The sequence below is a fragment of the Aplidium turbinatum genome, chromosome 10 (assembly GCF_918807975.1).
Source record: "Aplidium turbinatum chromosome 10, kaAplTurb1.1, whole genome shotgun sequence".
Taxonomy (NCBI): Eukaryota; Metazoa; Chordata; class Ascidiacea; order Aplousobranchia; family Polyclinidae; genus Aplidium; species Aplidium turbinatum.
Genome location: NC_137481.1, coordinates 16283073 through 16309943, shown reverse-complemented (window position 1 = coordinate 16309943; position 26871 = coordinate 16283073). Strand labels below are relative to the sequence as shown.

The 26871-nt window shown below is 37.9% G+C and overlaps 2 protein-coding genes across 2 annotated transcripts; one reads left to right on the top strand and one right to left on the bottom strand.

Moving 5' to 3' along the window:
- Positions 1–837: 837 nt before the first annotated feature.
- On the bottom strand, positions 838–11016 carry LOC145778563 (U6 snRNA-associated Sm-like protein LSm4). The gene is made up of 5 exons (XM_082590072.1): positions 10912–11016; positions 4178–4219; positions 3471–3569; positions 2993–3146; positions 838–2228 (listed from the first exon to the last, which is right to left on the bottom strand). Exons 1-5 carry the CDS (start codon positions 10912–10914, stop codon positions 2104–2106), a joined length of 423 nt encoding a protein of 140 aa, XP_082446198.1. The 5' UTR covers positions 10915–11016; the 3' UTR covers positions 838–2103.
- Positions 11017–13827: 2811 nt separating this feature from the next.
- On the top strand, positions 13828–26871 carry LOC145778567 (uncharacterized). The gene is made up of 5 exons (XM_082590079.1): positions 13828–13999; positions 22979–23089; positions 23219–23353; positions 23775–23879; positions 24198–26871. Exons 3-5 carry the CDS (start codon positions 23270–23272, stop codon positions 25647–25649), a joined length of 1641 nt encoding a protein of 546 aa, XP_082446205.1. The 5' UTR covers positions 13828–13999; positions 22979–23089; positions 23219–23269; the 3' UTR covers positions 25650–26871.

Below are 26871 nucleotides of genomic sequence, written 5' to 3'. Positions count from 1 at the left end.
CTTGAAAAGGCACGTGTGTGGGAAATCAAGCAGTGTGAATAAAGTTTAGCCTGGTCGGCAGTAACACAACGTGGCACGTCTTGCATTACCTTACTAAGTAGGCTATGGTTCATTTCCTCTTCCCATAAGCGAGACTTCAAAACGAAAACATTGCTTTTTTTGTGGTGCAACAGCGCCACAAGACGGATAGAAAACGAAATTCGTGTAGCCTACCGAGACAACCAATACACAGGCTTTGCAAACCTGTTGTTGAAAACTGCTGTTTCATCGTAACTTTGAGGCTAAATGTACTTTAACATCTATTTAAATTAGCTAGAAGGCCGACTGCAAGAATAGAAAATCACCATAAAACTCCCGGTTTTATAAAGTGATAAAACTATTCACTCCAACCAAATCCTTTTGGGATTTTTATCTCAACTGCCAAACTTTGCTCAACCATTGTATGTTAGCAGTTTAAAAATATGAGGACGGCTGTGTTAATAATTACTAATCAGACTGCTAACTTACAGTATACAAGCGACTGAGTGCCACCAGCGTTAAGTAAATCAACCCACTACAGTATCAAGTTTTTATTTTGTTTAATACGACAAAAAATTACAGGCAGCTATATGCCTTGACCACAGTAGCAAAGCGCCGAATGTTGTAAAACTTGTTAATTTGCAATTAACTTTTTAATTAATCAAATATTAAAATTTTGACGGACACGTTATTGTTAGTTCAACCGCTCTAGGTAGGCTATTACGTAGTTTGAAAACATATTCATACAAACAATAGATATTCTATATTATCATTATACAGTAGAACTAAGTTTAGCCTATATCAGAACATGTGGTTCTTCACCACCCTTGGGCTGGATGTCGAGCAGCCAGTTTGCAATGTTGGGAATGGTGTGGTCTGCTGTATGTTCCTTCTTGGTGCACTCAAATGCGGAGTAAACCCTATTTGTGCAGGTGAGAGCGAAATAATCCGACGCCAGTGCGCAAGCGGTTGAGCCGTGTCCAACTGTCCAGGCCTTTCTTCGCAAAAGCATTTAGGTTTGGTAAGGGGTGGAGATTGATTAATTTTTATCCTCGGACTGGGAAAGCTTCTCGCAGAGCTTAATCCTGACAGTTTTGCATACTTGTAGAGGCTTTGAATCACTGACGCAGGCCCGGTCGCAAAATTTTTATTTCCACAAACTTTCTGTTACTTTGCAAAGAGCTTGTATTAATACCGTGCGAATGCCAACATTTTTTCGTTGGCATGTTTAGTTCAGTGGTTTCCTCTTGTGCCTTATGTTCGTGAGAACAACGGTTCGACGCCAATCGAAATCACTTTTTTCTACTTTAAATTAGTTTTGGGGTGCACAAAAGCTTTTCAAAAAAAGTAGGGTTATTGTAACTTAAATTCTTAATCAATTCGGAAAATCTTACTTTTAGAGTGACCAGAATCAATTTTTTTTTCAACTTTTATAGACTTGACTAGGTGTGCCTCCAGGCTACGTTTTTTTTTCAAGTTCAATGTTTAGATTTGAATTTCTGATTGGTTAAAACGCCGTTCCTTTAATGCCTACCCAGTAAAATTACAAACTTTCGTCCACATTTTAGTTCTCTTATACAAAATTACATGTAAGTAAACAGAAAACATTTACGTCTGCTGTGGAGAGGTTAAGAAATTATCTAAATATTCAAACTACTCCGAGCAGCACAAGCAAACATAAGGAAAAATACGCTCATTTGCAGCATGTATGCAAATAGTGAGTAGTCACGTAGTGCTGACGCCAGGAAGACCGCTCCTTCTCAATTTGTTAGGCTTATTGCCTTTGTGATTCAGCTGTATTTAAACACGACAAAACCGTTGATAAAAGACGCAATATTTTATGATCGCAATTGACCGAAACTCTGTTTATCAACGTTGAAAATCAGTTCGAACATTTATGAAAGAATGCGCAAAAAAGAATGATTTTCGGAAACAAAACAATAGCTCGTATAAAACTATTGCGCATAAAACCAACACCGTTGGCTACTTGATGATAACAAGTACGCTGGCCGTCTCAAACCAGAACATCTGCAGCAAGCAACAAGGTGTGCTCCGTTCAATGGAAATCTCCAACTTTTAGGCTGCTCAGTCACGTGGTCGGTTCTTTCCGGGTTTCCTTGATTGGCCTCGTCCACCCCCGGATCCACCTCTCCCGCCCCCGGATCCACCTCGCCCGCCCCCTGACCCACGTCCTCTCCCACCAAAGGCACCTGCAGAAATATTTGAATGATGACGGAAGTATGTTGTTTTGTTAACTCAGTTGGTTAAGCGCTCGACTCTGTGCACAAAGAAACCGCAAGCTCAAGCGGTGCTGGTTCGGCTCTCGAGCTGTGCGCTTGGGCAACGCATTTTCCTCATGGAGCGGCACCTAGTTCATGGAATATTCACTAATAACAAGCGGAATCATTACTCTGTCAAACTCGGTTACCGGGCCTGCGTTTCAAATATTCTACAAGATGAACTGCCAGGAATAACCCATCAGAGCCATTTCCCGATACGAGGATAAAGATTCAACAGATTGATTTTCGCTTTTAGCAGCATGATCGTTGCTTACTTCATAATTTAGATACTAACGACTTGTTTTAGCCTGATGCTGCGAGTTCGCTGTGGTAAGAGCGGTTTGCACTAGCTTTCCAAAAGCTAATGGTGTTTTCGCTGTGATGGTCAGAAATAAAAACTAACTAAAACGAACATTTGGTTGTGTTACGAAACACTGGGCAAGATGCAGCACTGACAACTTGCGCTGGGTGCATTCTCAATGACGTATTTTAAGAAAGCTTTTCATCCCAACGAGCAAAAACTCTGCGGGCTGAGATTCAATTTCTAGGTAATTTGTACACCAAACATAAGGGCAAGTGGAAACTGTTAAGCCTAAAAATCGTGCCGCAGTGCAAAGCTGAATTCAAGCGCTTGCTCAATCAATGCAGTCAGCAGAAAAAATATGAGCACCAACATAAATTTTGTAGAAACAAACCTTTTCCCCTTCCCCTGCCGGGGCCACCACGACCTCTGCCCCTGTTCATTGATTCTTCCTTCACCATGTCTATGACTTCATCGGGAATTCTTAAATATTTTATTGTGCTTCCTCGAATGTAGCATTCTGGCATTCTCCAAAAGTGATCCCCATCCTGTATATCAAGTAAAATTAGGTGACAACGTGGCATAGATAAGATAGATTTAATGTTTAATTGCATAAACTCACCCATAAATGTAAAATCATTTTGTCACCCTGGTTTTCTTTTGTGGTTAACAAATAACATGTTTGTAAATTTGAATATGCATAAGAAAAACAACTACTGCTTGATTAAACAATATCAGCAAGATAAAAAAAATTCAGTATTAATGATAAAAAATGAAATTACATTTATGCAATTTATCGCGCAAACAAAGCACTTTTCTGGTAAACCTTACGATTGCAGACAATGCCAAAACCTGTCTGCTTGTGCTCTTACCCTTGATGTGCAGATCACCTCTCGCAAATTGATGTTCATCCAGTTATCACAGCTTACAAGATGTCCGTTGTATGTTTCTCCATTCTTTAACTCTACCAACTGAATCGAAACATTGTAAAGGTGAAAAACTGAATATGTATATTTGCATTCATCAGCTAGCAACCAGGTAACTCTCATGCTTTGAATGAAAACAACAGTTTCTGTTTGCACTGTGGAAAATGCTACTAAACATTGTGGGATGCGATATGCAATATGTCAATTCAACACTAAAGCAACTGAGTTAGATTTTAATTAAACAACGTCAAGTAATTCTGTGGGTAAAATGATTCAATTTCATCACAAAATGCAAGTGAATGAATACAAATCAAATAAGATGGAAGTGGCTTGAACAGGTTGCAGATTACTACATCAGCAATAACTAGCATTTTCATCTCAAGTTAAAATATGTGTTGCACATGATAATTTTTTACCGACTTAATCGATTATTTTGTTCAATTACTTTGGCATTTACTTCAGAAAAATTGGAAGGTTGAAACACTATATGATAATGTTCATATATATACCAACAACAAAAAAGCTTGACAATTAAGGCTTAGTAAGGAGTCCCCTGTCAATTTCAAAAGTATGTTAGCCCTGGGGTTTATGAAACTCCTGAGTTATACCAATAAACTGTAAATATACACTCAATATAAAAAAACATGTCTTACCATTGGATGGTTTACTGCAGTTTTTAGTAACGACAGAGGAAGCTGAAAAAAATCTTGCATTAGAAAAATATTTTATGAGCAGTATAACTTAAAGCAATATGTGATCATGATAAACATGTAATGCCCATTGCCTAAATGCCTATGCTGCTGCTGACTCACAATAATATGTTTGACAAACTTCCCGATAGCTCAGTTGGTTAGCGCGTGACTTCTGGAACAAAGAAGCTTCAAGATCAAGCGACGCTGGTTCGACTCTCAGGGTGTGCGCTTGAGCAGTGCATGTTAAAGATTGCTTTCCATTCAGCGGCATATAATGGATGAAATAATTCCTCGGCAACACGACTTCAACAATAAGAAACTTCACTCTGTCAATCTCGGTGACCGGGCGTGCGTCAGTGATTCAAAGCCTCTACAAGTATGCGAAACTGCCAGGATTAAGCTCTGCAAGAAACTTTCCCAGTCCAAGGATAAAGATTCAATCAATCAACTTTTCTGGCAGGGTAGCTTAATCTTTATTCAAAAGATATTATTAAGCAACTTCATTAGTCAATTCAATTATGTAAAATGATTTCCTTTTGTGTAATTGGTTTGATACATTGGTAGTATAGAGGAAGAGAGCCTGTCGGTAGATATTATAGGCTCAATGCCTTGTCAAATCAAAGTTAAACCTCATAAAAATGTCACTAAACAACCACATTGTTGCTCAGCTCCCAGTATTGACACAATTGATTTAGATCAGGTAATAATGTATTATACTGCACCTCTATGATTACACTTAAGTTGTCTGCCTTACAAAGCACTAAAAGCACCTAAACAATGTTCGAAAGGATGGTGTTGTATGCTTATTACTTTAGTAACATGTGATGTCTTGATTAAGCACTTAATGATATAAATAGGTTGGCTTTACAATTTATTTATTTCATCTTGGTTTGCCCTGATAGCTCAGTTGGTTAGGTGCTTGACTTTGTTCACAGACAAATGACAAGTTCAATATCATATAGAGCTGGTTCAACTCTCCACACATATGCTTGAGAAACACATTTTAAGTATACATATACAACCTTAACAAACTGTTTCACCCCCTTTGGGGTCATCAAAAGGTTCCTATTCAAATAGAATAGTTCTCATTTATATATATTGATTAGGGTGGTTCAAAAAAAGTGAAATTTTGAAATTTTAAAGTAACACCCTTTCAAAAGTTTCCATTTACTACAAAAACACTTTGGGAACGTTCAAATATTACGTAACGCCTTCGAGGGGGAGGGGGGGGTTTATGCAAAGCGTTACGTTAGCGTCACATCGGGGGGGAGGGGGTTCAAGCAAAACGTTACGTAACGCTTTCGAGTACGGAATGGTAGTTTTTTATGCTGAATTTGTAGTGAAAAAGCGTTACATGGGGGAGGGGGGATTGAAAAAAGCGTTATGTTGGCGTTACATGGGGGAGGGGGGGTCGAAAATTCGGAAAAAAGGCGTTACGTAATATTTGAACGTTCCCTTTGTGTAAAATATTTGTGAAAAATATAATTGTTTAGGGGTCATAGGCGCCGAGTTTTCAAAATAGCTAGGCGGGCGAACACATACTGTGACATCATAAAGGTTATTTTGTGCGTTTTTCAAAAGGGCGATTTTGTCTCCTCTAACACGATTTGGAAATAAGTAATAAATATAATTGGTACGCAACAACGTCTGGTCCTGGTAATTCAGTTCCTCATATTTTTTGTGATTGGCCTATGTGTGGGTTGCGAGACGAAAACTGCAATACTGTACTAGTTCCATAATTACATTACTATTGTTTATACAACACGATAACACACACACAATACATCGGGGGTCCATGGCTTTTAGGCGCAGACAGTTAGGCGCCGGTCAAATAGGCGCGCACACTGTGGCGTTTGGATATTTAGGTGCGGAGCACTGTGGCGCCCGTTCATTTAGGGGGTCTGCTACTATTCGGTGAGTCCGATTTGGTGAGTTCCTAACCTCTAACCCCAACCCCAAACCCTAAAACGGCAATGATAATTAGGCTACGGTACCCGATAATTAAAAAAAAAATTGAAAAAATCCCCCGTTAAGGGATCGGACTCACCGAAACGGGCCATTCCGTCATTTAGGTGCTGTTCATAGTAAAGTCTGCAGATTGTATCAGCTCAGCTTTGGCAAAACCTATTCGAGGTTTGGACGGAAAACTAAGTTACAGTACTCTTCACTCAAGCCTACCACCTCCTTGAATATAGGTTACGGTATATTTTTTACTGATGTTCAGTGTAGTTATAAATAAAAGTGAATTCAGTCATGTTCGAAAACTTGAATGATTTATTGACAAAGCTTTCGCCGATGCAAACCTGGATCAACAATAAATGCCGAACACGCGCATTAAAAAAACAATATATCTTTCTGTTCAATATAACATTTTGTGTGAAAAGCATTGCCGGTTTAAGAAGTTTCACTCACGGAAGCAATGACATATTTTTCTGTTCAATATAACATTTTGTGTGAAAAGCATTGACCTACCAAGCTGATACAATCTGCAGACTTTACTAGGAATAGCTCCTAAACGAACGAGCGCCACAGTGTTCCGCACATAAATATCCTAACGCCACAGTGTGCGCGCCTATTTGAATGGCACCTAACTGTCTGTGCCTAAAAGACTTGCTTCCTACATCGGTGGGTTCATACGATAGTCGCTCCTAGCGGGAGCACAGATAAGAAACAAGATGCTGTAATGCAACGCAGAAGTGATTTTACGGCAATTCAGCTCTCGAGAAGCCCATAGTGGGGAAAAGAACGAAAGGTATAAAACACTTTTTTACAAACGGCGCTCCATAGCATAGTTAAACAAAAAATATGTTTTACTAAACAGTGCTTGCGGAGATAAACTGCGCAATTATTTTGTCTTTGTCAAGTACATCAACTTCTTCTTTGCAGTGCCGGATTAACCAAGTGCGGGGCCTGTAGCAGATTGATTTGATGTACAGATAATACAGTTAATACGTACTCAAACAACTAGGACTAGCATCGTGGGTTAGTGGCATTCGAACAGGCAGTTGCCTACAGCCGAAATTACCGGTTTTTTAAGATTAGAATAATTAGGAAAGGACAAGACGTTGGGACTAGTAATTTATAATCCTACAATTATTATGTTCTCCTATGCCATTCCAGTTTGCAGGCCAAAAATTACTTGCCATGTTCGATATTTTTTTGCAAAAAAAAAATTTTGCTCGCCATGGTTGTTCGCAATTTACTTGATTTATAGCACTGTGCTACCAGTGGCAAAGTGGAGACAAACGGCACGGCTGGACACTTTTGCTCGTTTAACGGCGAATCAACGTTTTTTAACGTTGCATGAATGTAACAATGAAAATAATTGATAAAAACTAATCGCTTAATTAGTAGGTCTAGTAGGGAAAATGAAGCAATGTATTTTAGCAATGAAGCGTGTATTTTAGCAATGTATTTGAGCAATGAAGCGTGTATTTTAACATCAAGTGCAATGGTTACCCAGATGTAAGCTACATTGAGATGATCGGTTCCACGTTATACTGTATATGACTCCAGGCATTTAACGTTTGTGGTGCCTAAGGAATACATCTCATTGTAGGAATGAAGCGACTGCGACAAAATCATTCATGCATGACTGTTCGTATCAATTTTTTAATAACTTTTCTTCTGTTGCTCTGAGACACTTTTTAATATATTTTTTGAACTCCTTACCCCCAAAAACCCCTGACAGCAACTTTCACCATTTTTCTAGTATCATTTGGCAATAAATTAACAAAAATCAGTCATGCGAGACTGCATAATCTGGGTACTTAAACGGTCATAACTCTGGTACCGATTGTCCAATTTTAATAAAAAAAATTTTAAATTCTTCAGCTGAAGAAGTGCTTTCAGATAATCTAGATATCAACATACTAGGTTAAAAGTAAAGGGGTTTTAAAGGGGAATTTTGTAGTTTTTATGAAAATTTGTTGCTAAGCAACAGCGAATAACTTCCAAGAAGTTGATCGAAAAAAATTTTTATGCATATTTTTGAAATCAGCATTGAAAACCCATGCAGAAAAGTCACAATATAGAAGAAAACAGAAGAAAGTCCGGGGATTGGGGAGGTCTACTGCACAATGTCACACACTGCATAAAAATCTTCTCGCACTTTCCATGTCTCTGGATTTGCTTTGAGAAAACCATCAGAAAGTTCATTCTCCCAAAAAGCATTTGGGATCTTTGTGTGACAAAGTCGTCCAAACAACTTCCTTGAATTTTTTCTAGATTCATATGAATTCACTTCGGAGGATCTGCATGTTCCTTGTTTTCCTATGCGAGAACCATTTTTTATTTCACTGCTGCAGGCACATTCATAGGCGCCGACTTTTCAAAAAACCTTGGGGGGCGAGAAAGGTGATGACGTCATAACCATAACGCTATTTTACTCAGTTAAAATAGTCTTTGATTAAGCTTAGTGTCTTGTTTATATTGACACCTAGGTCGCAAACCGAATTTATTACAACCGCTGCTTGAAACGATTAGTTTTACGCATGCTGCACACCTAGTCGTAAAAATTTTGATATTGTTAGCTCATAACTGGAACAGTTGGAAAACAAGCCGATTCATTTCCTTTTTGTGCGAGTGAATAACGATGATCAAGACAGTGAAGTTATATATTAAGAAATAAAACGCAAAAAAAAATCACGATCTCAAGCAGGGTGGAAACCCGCTATGAGTTTTATTAGCTTCGTTTTGCTAATTACTTACCTTCAAAGCGTTTACAACGGCAAAGTGTTTTCTCTTATGTTTTTATCGAAAGTCTTTATAGTCTTTTATCAAATCCCGTATATACTCGAGTATAAGTCGAGATGTTTACAAGTGATTTTCACTTCAAAAAGACAGGTTCAACTTATACACGGGACAAGCTCGGCAGTTTTCAAAATGAACACATTTTTGCTGTGGCAAAATCATTGCCAACGTAGATTACGGAGTGTGTAATGGCGTCGGTGGAAGTAAAAGTTTTGAATACGATTATATACGATTATTTGCAGTGATTCAATCTTAATTTTCAAATTTATTGATTTCTATCAATTTTAAACTTTATGCACTTGTTGAGTAATATACAAAGCTCACGAGACAAAACAGCGGAAAGAGCTATTTTAAGAGATCAATTTTTTTATTTTTGCGTGTAAGATATATATAATCATTCTAATTATGTTTATCGTAAATCGTTATATTTATTATCGTTATACATAATCGTTTATCGTTCTAATTATGTTTTATTACGTAGCATTCCATGATCGTGGAAGTCGATGTTAAACCTTAGCGGCCGCATAAAACAATGATGTCAGGTTAGCTAGGTGATAATAGCGGTAGGAGACGATTGTTAATGCAAGCAATATCTGCGACCAAGACCATTAAACACCTTTTCTTTTATCGGTTTTCGATTTAATTCTCACACATCGCGAAAAAAAACAATGCGTTCTGTTGAATCATAATTGATCTCACAGCGGGAAGACCTCGTTGAAAATAGCGCGTCTAAGTTAGTTGGTTTTCTTAATATTGCAGTGAATAGTTACGTGACTATTCCAGCAGCGTAAGTTACTCTACCATCTACTTTGAAATTTCCATACCGTATGAGAAAGCCATGCGATCAGCTGCGGTTTTGCGGGCAAGAGCAACGTAGGCTATATTTCGCTTTCGTCATTCTTTATGTCCGTTTAAATGATCTAAATCTCTTTCGCGAAGTGTTTTATCTTTGAAACACCACTTGTAATCACCATTTTTGTTGCCCCTCAACCATAAATTTACGGGGGGCGCCGCCCCCCGGAAGTCGGCGCGTATGGGCACATTCTTGTCAAACAAGGCCAGTCCAAGCAAATTTTCTGATAAATACCACAGGTGGCCAACAAGCTTCACTGCTGCTACTTTAGAAATGGCTGGGTTAATGTGTTTGTCCGCGTTGCCGGTTGTTTGGTCGACAGACGTTTAGTCGACAGTCATTTGGTCGACAGGACATTTGGTCGACGACAGACATTTGGTCGACAAGACATTTGGTCGACAGGACATTTGGTCGACAGGACATTTGGTCGACAGGACATTTGGTCAATAAGATATTTGGTCGACAGGACATTTGGTCGACAAGACATTTGGTCAACAGGAGATTTGGGTTAGAGTTAGTTTACCCTAACCCTAAATGAATCGTTCTGTCGACCAAATGTCCTGTCAACCAATGGCCGGGTACCGTTTGTCCGGTACAAGAGACTTTAAAATTTCTAAGTACTAAAGACTTTAAAATTTCACTTATTTTGAACCACCCTAATATCGATTCCAAAAGTAAGATGGAGGGTCGACATTGACAAACAATGCAATACAACCAATTGGTACCAACTAGCACATAATCATGTAAATTGGCATGAAAAGGGGAAGGCTTACGCTCTGCAGTGGGCTCTCACAGGCTGAAAATGATGATGATGAATATCGATTCTATTTGAAGACGGACTTTCTGATGATTCTCATGAGGGTTAAACAGCCTGTTAGTTAATGTTTTTAGTGAATAGTAACTGTATTTTGTGTAATTCACCCTGCTTGGCTTTTTTGCTTGACACTGAGCACTTTTTTGTAGTATTGATAATATTGTTTAACCAAAAGTTGAACGTACTAATGAAATCGGTAATTGCACAGTGCTGAAATGCATTAAAGGTTTTGTAGCATAAAAATCTGAAATCCCAAAACCTTGTAAAAATACATACCATGATAATGCACAAGAGTTCTTTTTTGAATTCCTGAAACAAATATGCTAGAATATACTAAATTAAATGATACAGCCAAAAAATGGATTAATCAAACTTACAGCTGTATAAAACTTTTATAATGAGTTTCCAGTCATTTTGAGAAATATCGTAGCAATCAATCAATGGTTTATTTGTCATTTGTGTTTAGAGGCCACTTGCATAGGCTATGGATCATGTAAAAAGAATCAGCTTAAAAAGTTTACCCAAAGTTACTCATGTGATAGGCTGTTGAAACTTGAAAGGTAATATTAACGCAATATTTGGTAGTCAGACATTCGGGAATCAGTACTTAATCCCTTAGACCATGGTTGGGTGAGTTCACTAATCAGTGGTTCTCTAAAAACCGGGCTGCAGACGATAAATAAAACTTAACTTTTGCAGGTGACCGTAGTTCCTGGGCTACGTCGTGTGACACAAAAGGAAGAAGTTCCTAATAACAAATTTTTGTGTGTGTTTAGAATGTAAGGAATATTTTGTAAACGAAACCGGTTTTTCCAAAAGTTTTGGTCATTTGAAGTGTGTTTAAAATGCCTATATGCTTTGGCTCTTTTTTGGGCTACTTGCAAAAAAATTGGTTTGAAACGTGTTTTTGGCTGGGTAATTTTGTGGAATCTGGCAACTCTACAAGGTTTGCTTCTTTAAATGTTGCAAACCTCGCAAATCTTGAGAAAGGTTTCTACAATTGATGGCCGATGAGGTTTTCAACTGTTCATAGTTTGCATCAAATATAGGCCTAGACTACAGACAACCTTATCACTACTTGCTGCTAGTCTTAATCTATCTTATTTAGGGAGACTATGAAAACCTATTGCAGTAGGCTTTCAAATGTAGAAACCTTCTCAAGCTTTGCGAGGAATTTGGAGTTCGCGACATTTAAAGACGCCCGCTGAGAAAACCTCATAACTATCAATTGACAAATGCACAGACCTTATTAAAAGTCATAGCCTAGATAGTAGCCACCATCACTAGGTAATTGTACAAATGTACAAACCTTGTGAGGTTTGCTACATAGACAATAGGGGTTGTGACAAATTTGTGGCAGTGGCACCTGCCACCAGTTTGCGTGGCACCTGCCACAAGTTTGCGCGGCACCTGCCACCAGTTTGCGTGACACCTGCCACAATTTGCGCGGCACCTGCCACCAGTTTGCGTGGCACCTGCCACAGTTTGCGCGGCACCTGCCACCAGTTTGCGTGGCATCTGCCACAATTTATGCGACACCTGCCACCAGTTTTATGCGACACCTGCCACCAGTTTCGGCTGATCCGATTCGAACCAGCCAAAATGAAGGGGTGTACCAGCAAACATCTCTAGGATTGGCCCATGATACTAGAGAAGGATCCACAGAGGATACAAACTGATATGAACAAATCAACAAGTAAATAAAAAAATAACAGTTAACCTCTCAAGTACTGTACATGTAGCTCCACACAAAGTGAAATTAACATGCCTTTTGACTCTTTTTTAAACATTTTTTTAGCAGTTTTTTTTAGACATTACTTTTAAAGAAATAATAAAAAAGAGTCAAAAGGCATGTTAATTTCACTTTGTGTGGAGCTACATGTACTTGAGAGGTTAACTGTTACCGGTATTTTTTTATTCGCCAGAAAGTTAGTCTTTGATTTGTTTCCAAATTCTAATCAGGGTTGTCAGACAGCTTTTGAGAAAAAGAGCCAAACAATGTCGAAAAAAGGGCCAAACTGGGTAAAAAAGAGCCAAATTGTTCAATAATGTTAATAACGTTGCTAATAAAACATAATAACGTTAACAACGTCAATAACGTTACAACATTGCAACAACACAGTCTACATTCTACAAGAACAATTCGTCAGCTAAACACTGTCTAAAAAGTCGTAATAACACTTTTCAGTCTCAATTTCCGAAAGACATTTATTTAAATAGCTAGTTTGATAGTATGTGCCAACTGCTTCCAAAAAGAGCCAAATATTGAAAACAAAGGGCCAAGGGGCCAAACAATTTTTTTGGGGGCCAACTACCTTTAAAAAGGGCCAATCTGGCAAGCCTGTTTCCAATCGCCAGAACCTTCATAAAGCAGTCCATGCGGAACGAGAATATAACGTCATCACAAGCAATCCATGCGTTAACTTGAAAACGAAGAAAGTTTTATTCAAACAAAAACCAAAAAATATATTAAGAATAAAGTTGTTTTGCTGTGCCAAGTTTTAAGTAAATGTATACAGCCATAGTTACGCTGTTAGCGTTCAAACATTGTTACGCACCGCTGAGTTACAGTCAAACTAGAAACTTTGCAATGTGATAGCTGCAATCAATGGCAACGTCGCAAGAAGGGTTGCCAGGTTGGCATATTTTATGCCAAATTCCACAAATTTGGCCTTATTTAAAGTGGTTTGGTTTGGCATCGAAAAATGCTGTTTGGCATATACGTCATAGTTTGGCATATTTTTGGCCTTTTTATTGTTGTTGGCATCAGGGATGCCAGGTTGGCATTTTTGATGCCAAATTTCACAAATTTGGCATTTTTTTAAGTTGTTTGACATGAAAAAATCCTGTTTGGCATTTTTTTAAATTCTTTTTTCTGAAGAATACTCTCAAGAATGAAGATAGCTAGGTTGTGCAATTGCAGCAAGTGTAGGTTGAGCTTGTTGCAGTTTTATTCATTTTTACGGTCCATTTTTTACTGAATCCATTACCCTTTTCCTTCCCAAATTATTTTCCCGTGGCGGGAAAATTTTTCTAAAGCTCCCATGGGGGTAGTAATGACTTCAAAAAAAAAAAATGAAAATTTTTTTTTTGTTTGTTTATTTTATTTAGTGTTGCCGAACGGCAACGCTGGGAAGGAAAGGGTAATGAAGAAACCTTCGATTTTGCAGCGTTTTGCCTATTTGGCATTTTTTTAGGTCATTTGGCATTTTTTGACCAGTTGTTTGGCATTTTTTCCGTAAGTGGACCTGGCAAGCCTGATCGAAAGTGCAACAAGGACCTCAGTCAAACTTTTTATAGACAATTAGTTAAAAAGGAAGGGGAGCTACCTGAGTGTCTGTGTACCAACTGTTGCATCACCAAGGTAAAACTAGTGTAATATTGGGGTTACTTGCTTTAAGGTTTTTTTAAACTGTAGTATCTTTAACTTTTATGACTTCTCAAGCATGTTTTCATTTTTGAAATTGTTTGTTTTTTGGGTTTGAAATTGCCGCGTCCATGTTTGGTCACTCATCCTCACAATTAATTATAAACAATTATTGATTTATGTATTAGTCTACCAGTGAAGGTTTGAAGTCAGATGCAAATTAATCTCACGATAAATATAAATTAACGAGGCGATGAATTTATTGCTTTATTACCATTAAAGTGCCTCTGACAGGTTGGATCCAAGTGTATTAATTTTTTTAGGCATTTCCCAGCGCAGAATTATGATTAGTGAACTTTTTAAACTCAACCTCGAAGCTCAACTGTTTAGGGCAAAATTTATATCATACGACCGCTCCGCAGCGTCACCAGTCCGAAAAACGAATGTTAGAAAATTATGCAATCTGACTCTATTCAAAACATCTCCAAATGACCAAAAATGGACCCTGTAAAATTTCCAGAGAGATTGGACTTGGTTTAGAGGTGCCAGATTTACCTTGAAACTTCAGATTTTTTTCCTATACAAACATATGGGAAGCTACAGTCTGTAAAACCGTACTTGACACACTGAAGTTGTAATTATCGGATGCAACCTAGTTCGTACCCTGAACAGTTCGTACCCTCAGTTCGTACCCTGAAAAGATCAAGAAAAAAGATTAAAAAAAGCGGAAGTCGCTGATCGCAGTTTCCGCAAACATATTAAAATTTTCCCCTTGAAAAAATCGAGAGAAAGATAGCACAAAGCCGAAGTCGCTGATTGCAGTTTCCGTTAATCCTAACCGTAACCCTTACCCTAACGCTAACCCTCGCTCATCGCAGTTTCCGTAAACATTTTTCCGCAGTTTCTGCTAACCCTAACCATAGACTAATCTACCGGTATGCTCTAACCCTAACCTTCGCTGACCGCAGTTTTTGCTAACATTTTTCCGTAGTTTCTGCTAACCCTTACCCTAACCAATAACCATAGAGTAATCTATGCTCTAACCCTAACCCTCGTTGATCGCAGTTTTTGCAAACATTTTTCCGCAGTTTTCGCTAACCTTTACCCTAACCATAGAGTAATCTATGCTCTAATCCTCGCTGATCGCAGTTTCCGCAAATATTTTTCCGCAGTTTCCGCTAACCCTTACCCTCGAGTTTGTTTGCGGAAACTTCGATCAGCAAGTTCGGCTTTGTGCTGTTAAACTGCGACCAGCGACTTCGGCTTTTTTAATTTTTTCTCTCGATCTTTTCAGGGTACGAACTGTTCAGGGTACGAACTAGGTTGCACCCGTAATTATCCAACTGTTGATATAGTTGTAGGCAATGTTCTCTTTTAAGCTGGGTTAATCTCTTTTTATCAGCATGATGTTGTTCCATTTCATTGACCACCATTACTTGTTGGTAGTCTTAACCGGAATGGCCCGTTTCGACGAGTTCCCTATTTGGCAACAGACTGTTTTTGGCGAGTTCCATATTTGGAAATTTTTTAAAAATTTAATGACGGTTTCTGTAAATCCAATGACGCCTTCTGTTTATTTCGAGAATTTTGTATTTTATTCCACAATATTGTTTCTTTTGCATTCCGACAAAGAAAAATAAATTGAAATGAAATTTAGCGAAAAATGTTCGAACTATTAAATTAAAATGTTCGCTCACATAAAATTGACATGTATCCTACGTCATCCACCTTCTTTGCGTCATGTTTATGTCATTCGTCATGTCATTCATTTTTTAAATAAGTTATTTGTTGATTTTATATGATATTTCAAATATATTTTACATCAAAACAACTTTTTTCACAAAACGACGCTGCAACTAGGGATGCACAATACAGAATATCGAATCTTAGAGATTCGAATCTCAATGTATTCGAATCGCATTTGCAGTTTATTTCCGGATATCAGGATTCGAAAATAAATCTGTTAAATGAACAGTGTGCAACGTTAAACAAACATAAAGTTGATATTTTCCGTCTTGCGCGCCGACTTTTTTCTTCATGGAGTGTTTGTTCCAAGCGCCTTTTTTCTTCCTTCATAGGGTTCACACAGTTATCAGAATTGCAGACATGCATTGCGTTCCCGTACGAGTGAATAATTTGTGTGTGCGGCCACACGTGTGCTGTACAGTGCATTCGCGCGCGCATTGATTCACTCATCACGCGCTTGAGATTCGTGAAAAAGAAAAAAAGAAAATGTCCACTGTAAACTATTTTGCTAATAGTTATAGTGAACATGTTCATTATTCTGCTATTCTTAACAATTCTGTCAATATACTTTAGCCAAATTTATTTTGGATTAACCACGTATTTCATACACTTCTGCTGCTTAGAGACTAAAAGCACATGAGTCTGGTGCCTTGGGGAAAAACCCTTACTATGCTACCCCAGTGTAATTTCGCCAAAGCCAGGCTTGGCCAGCACGATTTATGATTAATATTAGATTTATGATTTAAGAAATCTGATGAGCTATATTACTACGTCATTTGATTCAATAGAGCAGCAACACTTGTATCCAGTTGGGATTAGTTAGTATGAATGGATTGTTTATCAGAGTTGTATTTGCAAACTTTTCTTGCCATTTTAGCATCAGTAGGTTTATATTGTGTGTACTGCAATCTTTTTACTATGACTGTGGCATGTTTATTGTACTATAGGCCTAAGCAGTATGATGACCAAGTTTTTGTAGTAGTTAGAGGGTGCGGTCGCTCGCTTTCAAAATGTTTACTATTTTGAGAAAAAAATCTGGCAACCCTCATCGTATGATGCTTGATTTATCATATGTTGTACTCTGTTTGACATGTGATACTAATACAATTCAAAATAATGTACCTACAAATATTTTTGCTTTTTGTTCGATATCATTTGGAAAAAATTGCCACGTAATTTCAGAATAGATTTGAAATTCCGGATTCGAAATTAAGTATTCTAGAATAGCCAGGTATACTGTATTGTGCATCCCTAGCTGCAACTCAAAACAGTCAAGAATTTTTGATGTCAACAAAACTTTTGAATGTAATGTAAAGGCTATTATATCGTTTTAACGTCACCAGACGTTGAAATCGTGTACAAAAGGGAACTTTTGCTGACCGGGCATAGGTTGTACCTGAGAAACATTTACGAAAGCCATTCGATTTGTTCAAAGAACCCAATTAGCCTAACAGTTCATATTTACCTTGATTCAATGTTTGAATATTGCATAATATTCAATCATCGTTGGATTTTCGTATAGAAGGCATCGTTCGATTTTCAAAAAATCGCCGAATAGGGAACTCACCGAATCGAACGCGCCAAATCGGATTCGCTGAATAGTAGCAAACCCGTTGTTAGTAATGTAGAAGCGATGTGTTTCGACACAACAGCAAGCAATACTGGTCAGAATCAGAAGTCTGGTGCTTGTGTCTTAATTTGAAAAGAATTGAACAAGGGCATTCTTCATCTGGCTTGTCGTCACCATATTCTTGAACTAATATTACAAAAAGCCTTCTTGACATGCCTTGGCCCATCATCTGGACCAGACATTCTCCTTTTTAAGCAATTTAAATCAAAATGGAGTACATTGAATAAAGATGGGTATGTGACACTGGAAAACATGACAGCAGCTTTTCTGATGAAATCATACAGTTCTGTATCCACCATCTGCGTAGCAACAACCAGCCAAGAGACGACTACCAAGAATTTCTAGAAATATCGTTCATAATCCTCAAGGGAACACCACCAGTCCACCACGTGGAATTCGATTCCGTCATCCTGGTGCCCTTCATCGCACCAGATGGATGGCAACTGCTGTATAATGTATATGCACTCAAAATCTGGTTATTTCGAATGCAGTTTGATTTGTCAAGTCAGGAGCAACGTGGTTTAAAGCAATTTGTTTTGTTTGTTTTGAAGGTGTATGTAAAATCATGGTTCACAGCATCTTTAGCTAAATGTGCACCACGACATGACCTGGAGCTCTTGAAAAAGGTAAACGAGTATGAGCAACCTGATGCAAGTTTATCGCAAGAAGCCATGAAAACATTTTCCTGGCACTTGTGGTATATAAGTGAAGAACTTGTGGGCCTGGCATTTTTTGATGATGCTGTTTCTGTTACTAAAAGAAAGCCATGGTTTCCATGTTAACTCATCAAAGCAGTACACCTTCAAAGCGTCTTTCTCGAGTACCTACCAGATGATATTTCATCAAAAGATCTGTCGCACTTTGTCACATCAAACACCATGAGATTTTTCCAGATTCTCAACTTGCCATGTGACTTTCTGAAGGTGGAAATCACATCATGCAATGTTGATGACAACTATAAGAAAGCGCAAGCCATTGTTGGTGGGCTCCATGTAATCAATGACTTTGCCGAAAGAGGGGTTTTGCTTTGATGCAAAATTTTAGCAATGTATTAAGGAAAGATGAAGAGCAAATTCAATACATTCTACAAGTTGTGGAACAGCACCGGCATGCTCTTCCAACTTGCAGCAAAAACAATCTTCAGAAAGTGTATCAGTCCACACTCCACAGACTGAATTGTATTATGTATAATATATATTTATCTTTAGAATGCACTAGTTAATCTTGTTGCGAGTTAAACTTCTAGTTTTCCAGTAATATACTTTGGAGTTATGAAGATGCACGAAGCATAGTAGCCTACTAGAAAATTATATCAGTGTTTCCTACTGCAGAGTTGGATGAGAGTACAGTATTCTTACAAATCATTTTTGTCATGTTTATTGTTCGTTCTGCCATGATGTCTTTTTAAAGTACAATTGCAAATGTTACTTTATCTTGGGTGGGTTTCGTAACTTGCTCAGTTTATTAAATTTTCACCTGTAATCTGGCACCTCTAAACGCTTATCAATTTCTTTCAAACTTTCAGGGAAATGTTTTTATATAAAAAGGAACCACATAGAAGTGTGTGCACTACAATTTTTTAAGTTTGAAGTTTTTGCATATATTTGAGAACCACCCTAGTCACCACGGACGAAACTCCATATTTCACTGCTCTGAGACGACTTTGGTGGTGTTACATCATACTGGGTGAGCGTCATTAGCGACGGATCAAACAAATGTTTCCTAGTAGATGGAATTGGTGGATCACAGTAAGTGATACTGAAAAAATATGGTACAAACCACATCCATTGCAGCTGCACATTCACTGCCAGATTGAGTTCAGTCAATCAATCATTTTATTTTTCGTCATTAACGCGTCCGGGACGAAAAAGATACTAACTACAAAAATCGATATAAACCTACCAGCACATTAACGAACGGGAAAAGATGGCAAAACCTTGAAAGGTTTAAAACGTGCCTGAATGAAAAATTATGTAGTAGGCTATATATATATCAGTAGTTAGCACGGCCACAAAACCCAAAAAAAACAAATAGCAAAAAATAAAACAAAAACAGAGAAGCACACATGTAGTATTGAATGACAGCCTAATGAAAAGTGTTGTGGATTGAATTTGCCAGTTCCAATATTGATGTGGATGAGCAGTCATATTAATAATAATAATAGGATAGAGAAAGAAAACCGGACATAAAAGAAACCCATCCTCAGGCAAAAGCTCGTTTCAATGTGGCCCAGGAGAGCAGGTGTTGAGCTCTTTCTATGGTTAGACTGCTTTTGGCCAGTCATATTTTCAAGTGATTTCATTTGTAGATGTGTACCAATTTGAGCATTAATGACTGCAAAAGATAACTTTTGAACCTTTGTCAAAAGCTGTAAAACTAAATTACAAATAAATAATTTTCTGGTTACTGTATCGAAAGCATGATATCCCATGGTTGCAAAAATGTGTAAAAACATGTACATAATTATACACTATACAGTATACATACATATAGCTTGCATATAGCTGCAGACAGTGGCACATCGTTTCGGCCTAAATGGCCTAATTAGTGCAGTAGGTACACTGAAATAACCACAAAGGTATATACCTCTGTGTGGCGAATTTCCATTTGCTTAAAAAGCCACAGAAATGATGCTTTAGCCAACCTTGCCAAAGTGCTGAAACTGCAAGCAGCGAGCTTTGCGCAGTGCAAGTTGTCAGTGCCGGTATTAAAAAATCCTGGTTATACAGTTACCGTACATAGCAGAGTCTATACATGTAAAAGCCTACATTATTTGTGCAAGGGTACATTTTTGCAAGCGTTGTTGATTAGAAGTGCTGGAATCAACATCATCAACTGGTTGCATCTGTGCTTTTATAGATGGTATGGCAGATTTTTTTTTTAAATGTAGCGTTTGCTCAAGCCCATTTTTACTTGAGTGGTGTTAACAAAATCATCTTCAGTGAAGTAAAGAGAACATATATATACAACTAGTTTTGTATGGCCCATCCCACTTTCAAACACTTGAAAAAAAGTGAATAAAAAAATAACAGTTAACCTCTCAAGTACATGTAGCTCCACACAGAGTGAACTTTCCATGCCTTTTGACTCTTTTTTATTTCTTTAAAAGTAATGTCTAAAAAGACATTATTGACCCAAAAAGAATGTCTAAAAAGACATTATGAAAAGTAAACTTGAAAAAAACTTTTTTTTTCAGCTCCTTGTTTTGTGGTAAAGCGTGAAAAGACAGCACACAGTCTTCGTCACTGACGCTGTCACATAAACAGCAATTTGCAGGCATTACCTCAATCATAAATTAAGGGTACTGTTTGTGAGATGCTGTTGTTACACTGCAAATGGCTATATAGCCAGATTAGGACAAATTAAAAACTATCAAAATTGTAGCCCTGCAGAAGTTTAGAAAAACTGCAATTTCAATTGAATTGAGATGCTGTTTGATAAAAATAAACTCAACCTATTTGATCTAAACCTGATAGTAATAACAAGTTGACTTTTTCATTTCAGTAATTCTCATTTTGCACATGCTTTAGACCAGGGCTTCCCAAACTGGGGGTCGCAACCCCGCAAGGGGTCACGTAACGAATTTCAGGGGTCGCAGAGAATATACCAATTTTACACAATTTAGCCTATAACAGCATATTAGGTTAACACTTGTGTGCAAGACGTTGTCATCGGCGCCAACTGTCAACTTTATAGAGTCGGGCACTCAATACCCGTATTTTTTACATGTTTATGTGGTGAAATGAAATAGGAGTTTAAAACTCTTTCACTGCATAGTAAAGTGAGGTGGTTTTCAAAAGTCAAAGCTTTGAAAAGTCCATTTATGTTGAAAAATGAAGTGGTGATTTTTCTAAGGGAAAAAAATTGAAACTCAATCCACCATTTCCGCAATGACATCTGAATTTTGAATTACGCCAAACGTTAGTTTTGCTTGAAAGACGTAACGAATTTAATTTGACCCTCCTAGGTGATAACATCAATGTTTTGCATTGAAACCTAAAATTGATGCGTTCATTAAAAAATTTAACATCTGAAAACAAAAGGTTCAAAATGATTGATTTGAAATGTTTTCATTTAGGCTACTGAAAAGTTTTTGGCTAACAATGATGTGGAATCAAACGTTATTAAACCGACCATTTGTGAAATGTGTTGATATAGTTTCAAAAGTATTTTCCTCCAGAATTGGACATCACCAAATTAGATTGGATTGAGAATTTATTTGCAATGCAAAAATAAAGTAAGATTACCAAGCACCTTTCTCTTAAATCACAGCAAGAACTTGCTGATCTATCTTTTGACTCAGTTGCGGCTTCAATATTCTGGAAAAAATATGCACGCTTTTGGGCTGAATGTTAGAGTGGAGTATCCACGTGATCTAACTCAGCGCAGCAGTAACTGCACTGCTGCCGTTTGTATGATTGTATCAACGTATCTGCACAAATCAGCGTTTTCAATGATGATGGCAATCAAAACAAAATAGGCCTTCCTGCTGTTCCAGCGTAAGCAACATTAAAACTGCTTTGAGACCAGCTTTAATAAACATTGAGCCACGGCTGGACCTGCTTGTGGCTGAAAGCAGGCGCATCCATCACACTGAATAAATGTGTTTGCTTTTTCGTCTTGTTTCCAGTAGGCTCACGTCTAAAGCAGCAAGTTTCGACCACCGGCAGCTTGTTTTTAGTTTTCGTTCGAGTTAAGCTTTTCAATAAATATTACAAATGTACATTTTACACTGTTTATCATTTTTATCGAGGGGTCGTGAAAACTTTTAGGAAATAAAAAGGGGTCGCGAGCGAAAAAGTTTGGGAAGCCCTGCTTTAGACCACCAGAGCCCCACACATTCACGTTTTGCAGTAGTCGTACCAGACCTTACCAAATCACCACAAAGAAAGAATGTATCCTTCCCACCCAGAGTGACGTCACAGTGGTGTTGCCGTTTTTTATTTCCGCAATTGAATGACCGCCAGATTCGCCGAAAGTGAACGAAAGTTTGCAAGCTTGTAACTTAGTAGCCTGTTGATGTTTTTTTACGATTTGTTGGTCAGGAAAGTTTGTTAGTGTCATCTTTTTGGTATCTTAGGTAAATTTAGCAAAAAAACCTGTCAGAGGCACTTTAAGCCCAACGCCTACTTTGCAATGACAGTGACTCCTTTTATATTTTGAAATCAAAACCGTACCTACAAACAGAATATCTATAATCTTTATTTTAGATATTCCTTTATTTTGAAATCGTAGCAATTTGGTTTTGTCATGCCTTTGAAGAAAATATGAATGTTAATGCATGAGAATCGTAACCCACTTTGCAGAAAGCGTCATAAATGTCTTTCTCACTGTCCACAAATAACCGATCGCACGCGAAGGTCGGTCTTGTGGAGTAGGCTACAATAAGAATTTTCCTAGGAGTCAAGATTGCATAATGATAAGCTACTCTTGTTGCACTGATTAAATTCAAGTTTCTACCACAAAAAGGTAGGTTTGCAGACGACGTTCACTTCCTTTCCATGCAAACACTCGCAAAGGCAAAGTTAATAAATCTGTTTGTTGTGCGAAGTCAAGGTTTTGTGAAACTAATAAACAAACTCATGTATTTTCTATTTCAGAACGACACTCCTACCCATTGTCCGCCCGCAAGTGCAGAGGCTCTAGCGTCCAATCATCATCATAAAGCTTCGCTCAGAAACCACAAAAAAACATCTACAATTTCATTGAAGGTAGTTTTAAAGCGTATTAAATTATATCTTCTGGTATACGAATAGTTTTTACCTAACTGCATTTCATATGTGTTTAGGCAATTGTTATTACTACAGCAAAATGAAAACCAGGACATTTATGTATTGCAGAAAAATAACATCGAGGCAGCTAATGACACTTCCTCTTCAGTAAATGAAAGAATGTCGCAAACAACTAATCCCCTCAATGATTCTTCATTCTCAGACACCGTCCACCTAGACATTTTATTAGATCAACTTGCAGAGGTAACAATTAAATGAACGTAACAATCTGTTTTCCTTTGTGCATTCTTGACAATTGTAGCAACATCTCTTTCCAAACTTGTTTTATCTCAAATTTGCATTTTAGCCACATGTATTAAATCAGTGTTTAGATTAGAACTCATTGTCATTTGTCAATAAGCCACTTGGATAATGGACAGTGGACACTCGGACAATTGTGCATTCGTCAAGATGTGGCGTTTTCAAACTGAAGGTTGGCTGTCATATGCTCCTGGTCACTTCCATACTCACGTTCTTCCGCTACTCGTTTTACTTCTCGCACTGTTTTACTCTTTTCTCCAAGTTCATCTCCTTCCCCTGCACCTCTTTCCTCCCACCATACCTCACCTGCTTCGTTTGTATTGTGTCATTTATATGATATTTTTAGTAATCTTCTATATTGCAGAGCAATAATACCGCCGCTGAAAGTGCCTCCCCCTCAGGCAACGAAGAACTGTCTTCATTCCCAGGCGTCGTTCATCAAGAAAATTCATTGCCTCAACTTTCAGAGGTAACAACAGTAATACTTTTTAAGCCTTGGGCCTCCAACTTCCAATCACTATCAATTTGCTTTAAATTATTGGGTCATGTTATTTGTGGATTGTGGCTGGTGCTGTTTTGGCCAGCATGACGATGAGTTGGTTCGACATGACATAACAAGATTGTGGGTTAATGTGTTGGTTAAGCTGCAAGTTCATTCCCCCAAATTAGGCCTAAGTGCGCTATTGATACACTGCAAGATGGCATGTTGAAAAGCGGCTTTAGAAAGTTTTGTTTATTTTTATCGTTAGTTTTGAACACAGTAATAAAGTAGAAAATAACTTTTCAGAATACCTTTGATGAACAGGAAGACCTGGCAAGCGATGATCAATCAAACACCACATCATTGAATTCCCCACAGATTGATTACCATATTGTCAAAGGTGGATCAATACGAGGCAAGGACAAACTATTTGACAGCATGGGGTACTCATACACTTTTAAGACAGCCACGTCTAAGTCCGTAATATGGAAATGCCCGATAAGAAATAAAAAAAAAATATGTCCTGCAACAGTGCTCCAACAAAAGCAGAAATATGTTAAAGGGAGCAGAGACCACAATCACTCTCCTTCTAAAGCAGCCTGTAAAGAAACCGCATCGTTGTTCGTCCAGTGTAAAAAGGAAGCACTAGAGCAGCCTTTTGTTGCAGCTGCAACAATATCACGAAACATAATTCTGTCGGAGATCGCGACTGGGTCAACAGCGTTGCAAGCAATGCCTTCGATTGCAAATTTAAACAAGAATGTAAATTACTTTCGGCGAAAGCATCGACCGCAAGAGCCAAAAAGTGAAAATTTTGAACTGTTGATTGAACACCTCCCTGGCGATTTTTTATTGGATGACGTTTTTCTAGGCGACGAAAGACATATTATCTTTGCAACAAAGTACCAATTAAACTTACTTCATTCAGCTAAGACCTGGTACGTAGATACAACTTTCCAGTCCATTCAAAAACCATTTGTACAACTTTTTTCTATTCATGCTTTTGTGAAAAAAAATCAAGAAATGAAACACATTCCTTTGGCACTATGTTTCATGTCGAGACGACGCATGTCGGATTATAAAGCTGTTTTTGAAGTTATTTGTAATAGTTTTCCATCCAAACCCAGTGTCAGGCGTATTGTGCTTGATTTCGAAGCAGCGGTTTGGGAAGCAATTGAAATTGTTTTTCCAACCGTAGAAATGCGAGGCTGTGCATTTCATTTTACCCAGGCTGTATTCAAGCGCGTGCAAACCCTTGGTTTGCTAACACTGTACCGCAATGATAAGGCCACACAATCATTCGTCAAAAAGTTGATGGCTTTGTGCTTTCTTCCAGCTTCACATATATCGCCGATATTTTTACAATTGGCTAGACCAACCATGACTGAATCATTACGACAGCTATGCGAATATATGCAAAAAACCTGGATCAAAAATAATTTGTGGACACCGGAGCGTTGGAGCGTATTTGGCATGCCAATTCGCACCAAAAACGACGTAGAAGGGTGGTACCATAAACTAAATGCCAAGACTGGGCCAGGTACATCTTTCTACTCATTGCTGTCCGTGTTGTACGAGGAAGCTTCCGATGTCCAACAGGATGTTCAGCTGCTAAATCTCCATAAAATTAAGAAAAATCAGCGCTTGCTTTATGTGACACGTCACAAACGCGTTTTTAAATACTGGAAGGAATATAAACGAGGAGATCGTAGTGCTAAAAAACTATTGACTGCTTGTTCAAAATTAATTGTTAATTAATTCTAAACCATGACTGTACTGTGTAGCAGTGGCGTACGGTGACCATTTACTGGGTGTTCTTTTTTTCCTGCAGGCTTTAAACACACACTATAACCTATTTGTAGTTTTCTCAACAGCTGTTCATACCTTATCAAAATTAACTGATGTGATATGATATAAATTATTAGATAGTGTACTTTTAAATTATTAGTCTTAGTCATGGCACTGTACCAAGTTCTTGCTTAGACACTGTCTTAGTCCCGATTGTAAAGAATTTGAATGGCGACATTCAAGATTCAGGTAACTATAGACCTATTGCTGTAGCCACAGTAATCTCAAAACTGTTTGAACGTTTTGTTTTGAATGATCTATTGCCTTTCTTGAATACCAGTGACAATCAATTTGGGTTTAAGTCTGGTCACAGTAGGCCTACTGCCATTAGTATTTTTTGTATTAAAACAAGCAGTGTCCTCTTATATCAGCCATGGCACTCCTGTATATTCTGTCTTTTTGGATGCTTCAAGAGCCTTCGACAAAGTCAATTATCATTTATTGTTCAAAACGCTTATCACACGTAACGTGCCTATGTATTTTGTTCGTTTATTGTTATACTGGTATAGTAAACAAACCATGCAAGTGAGGTTGGGAGGTAACCTGTCCCAATCATTTACTGTGTCCAATGGAGTCAGACAAGGTGGAATGTTGAGCCCCTATCTTTTTGCCGTATATATTGATCAGCTTTCTTATGACCTCAGTAAACAAAAGTTGGTTGCTACTGTATGTCGGCAACTCTTGTCTAAATCATATTATGTTTGCTGATGGCATTTGCTGTATCTCGCCTAGTTTGTGTGGGTTGCAAAATATGTTTGCCACAAGTATGCTGTTGAACATGAAATTACTTTCAATTCTAAAAAGTCATTTGGTATGTTATTCTCCCCCAAAAACTTTTATCTTTCACGTGCTCCTCTGCTATATCTAGGTAAATCTGAAATTGTGTTCACAGACTCTGTAAAATACCTGGGTGTATTTATTGAGAGTTCTCTCTCAGATGAAAATTATATTTCAAGGCAGGTACGCTCTCAGTACTGTGCTGCAAACAATGCAAAATCTCATTTTGCTAAATGCTCACCCGCTGTAAAAAAAACATTGTATTTTTATCTTATTGTATGTTCTTTTACGCATCCCAGTTGTGGAACAAGTTTAGATCTTCCAGTATAAAACGACTACGATATTAAAACGATAT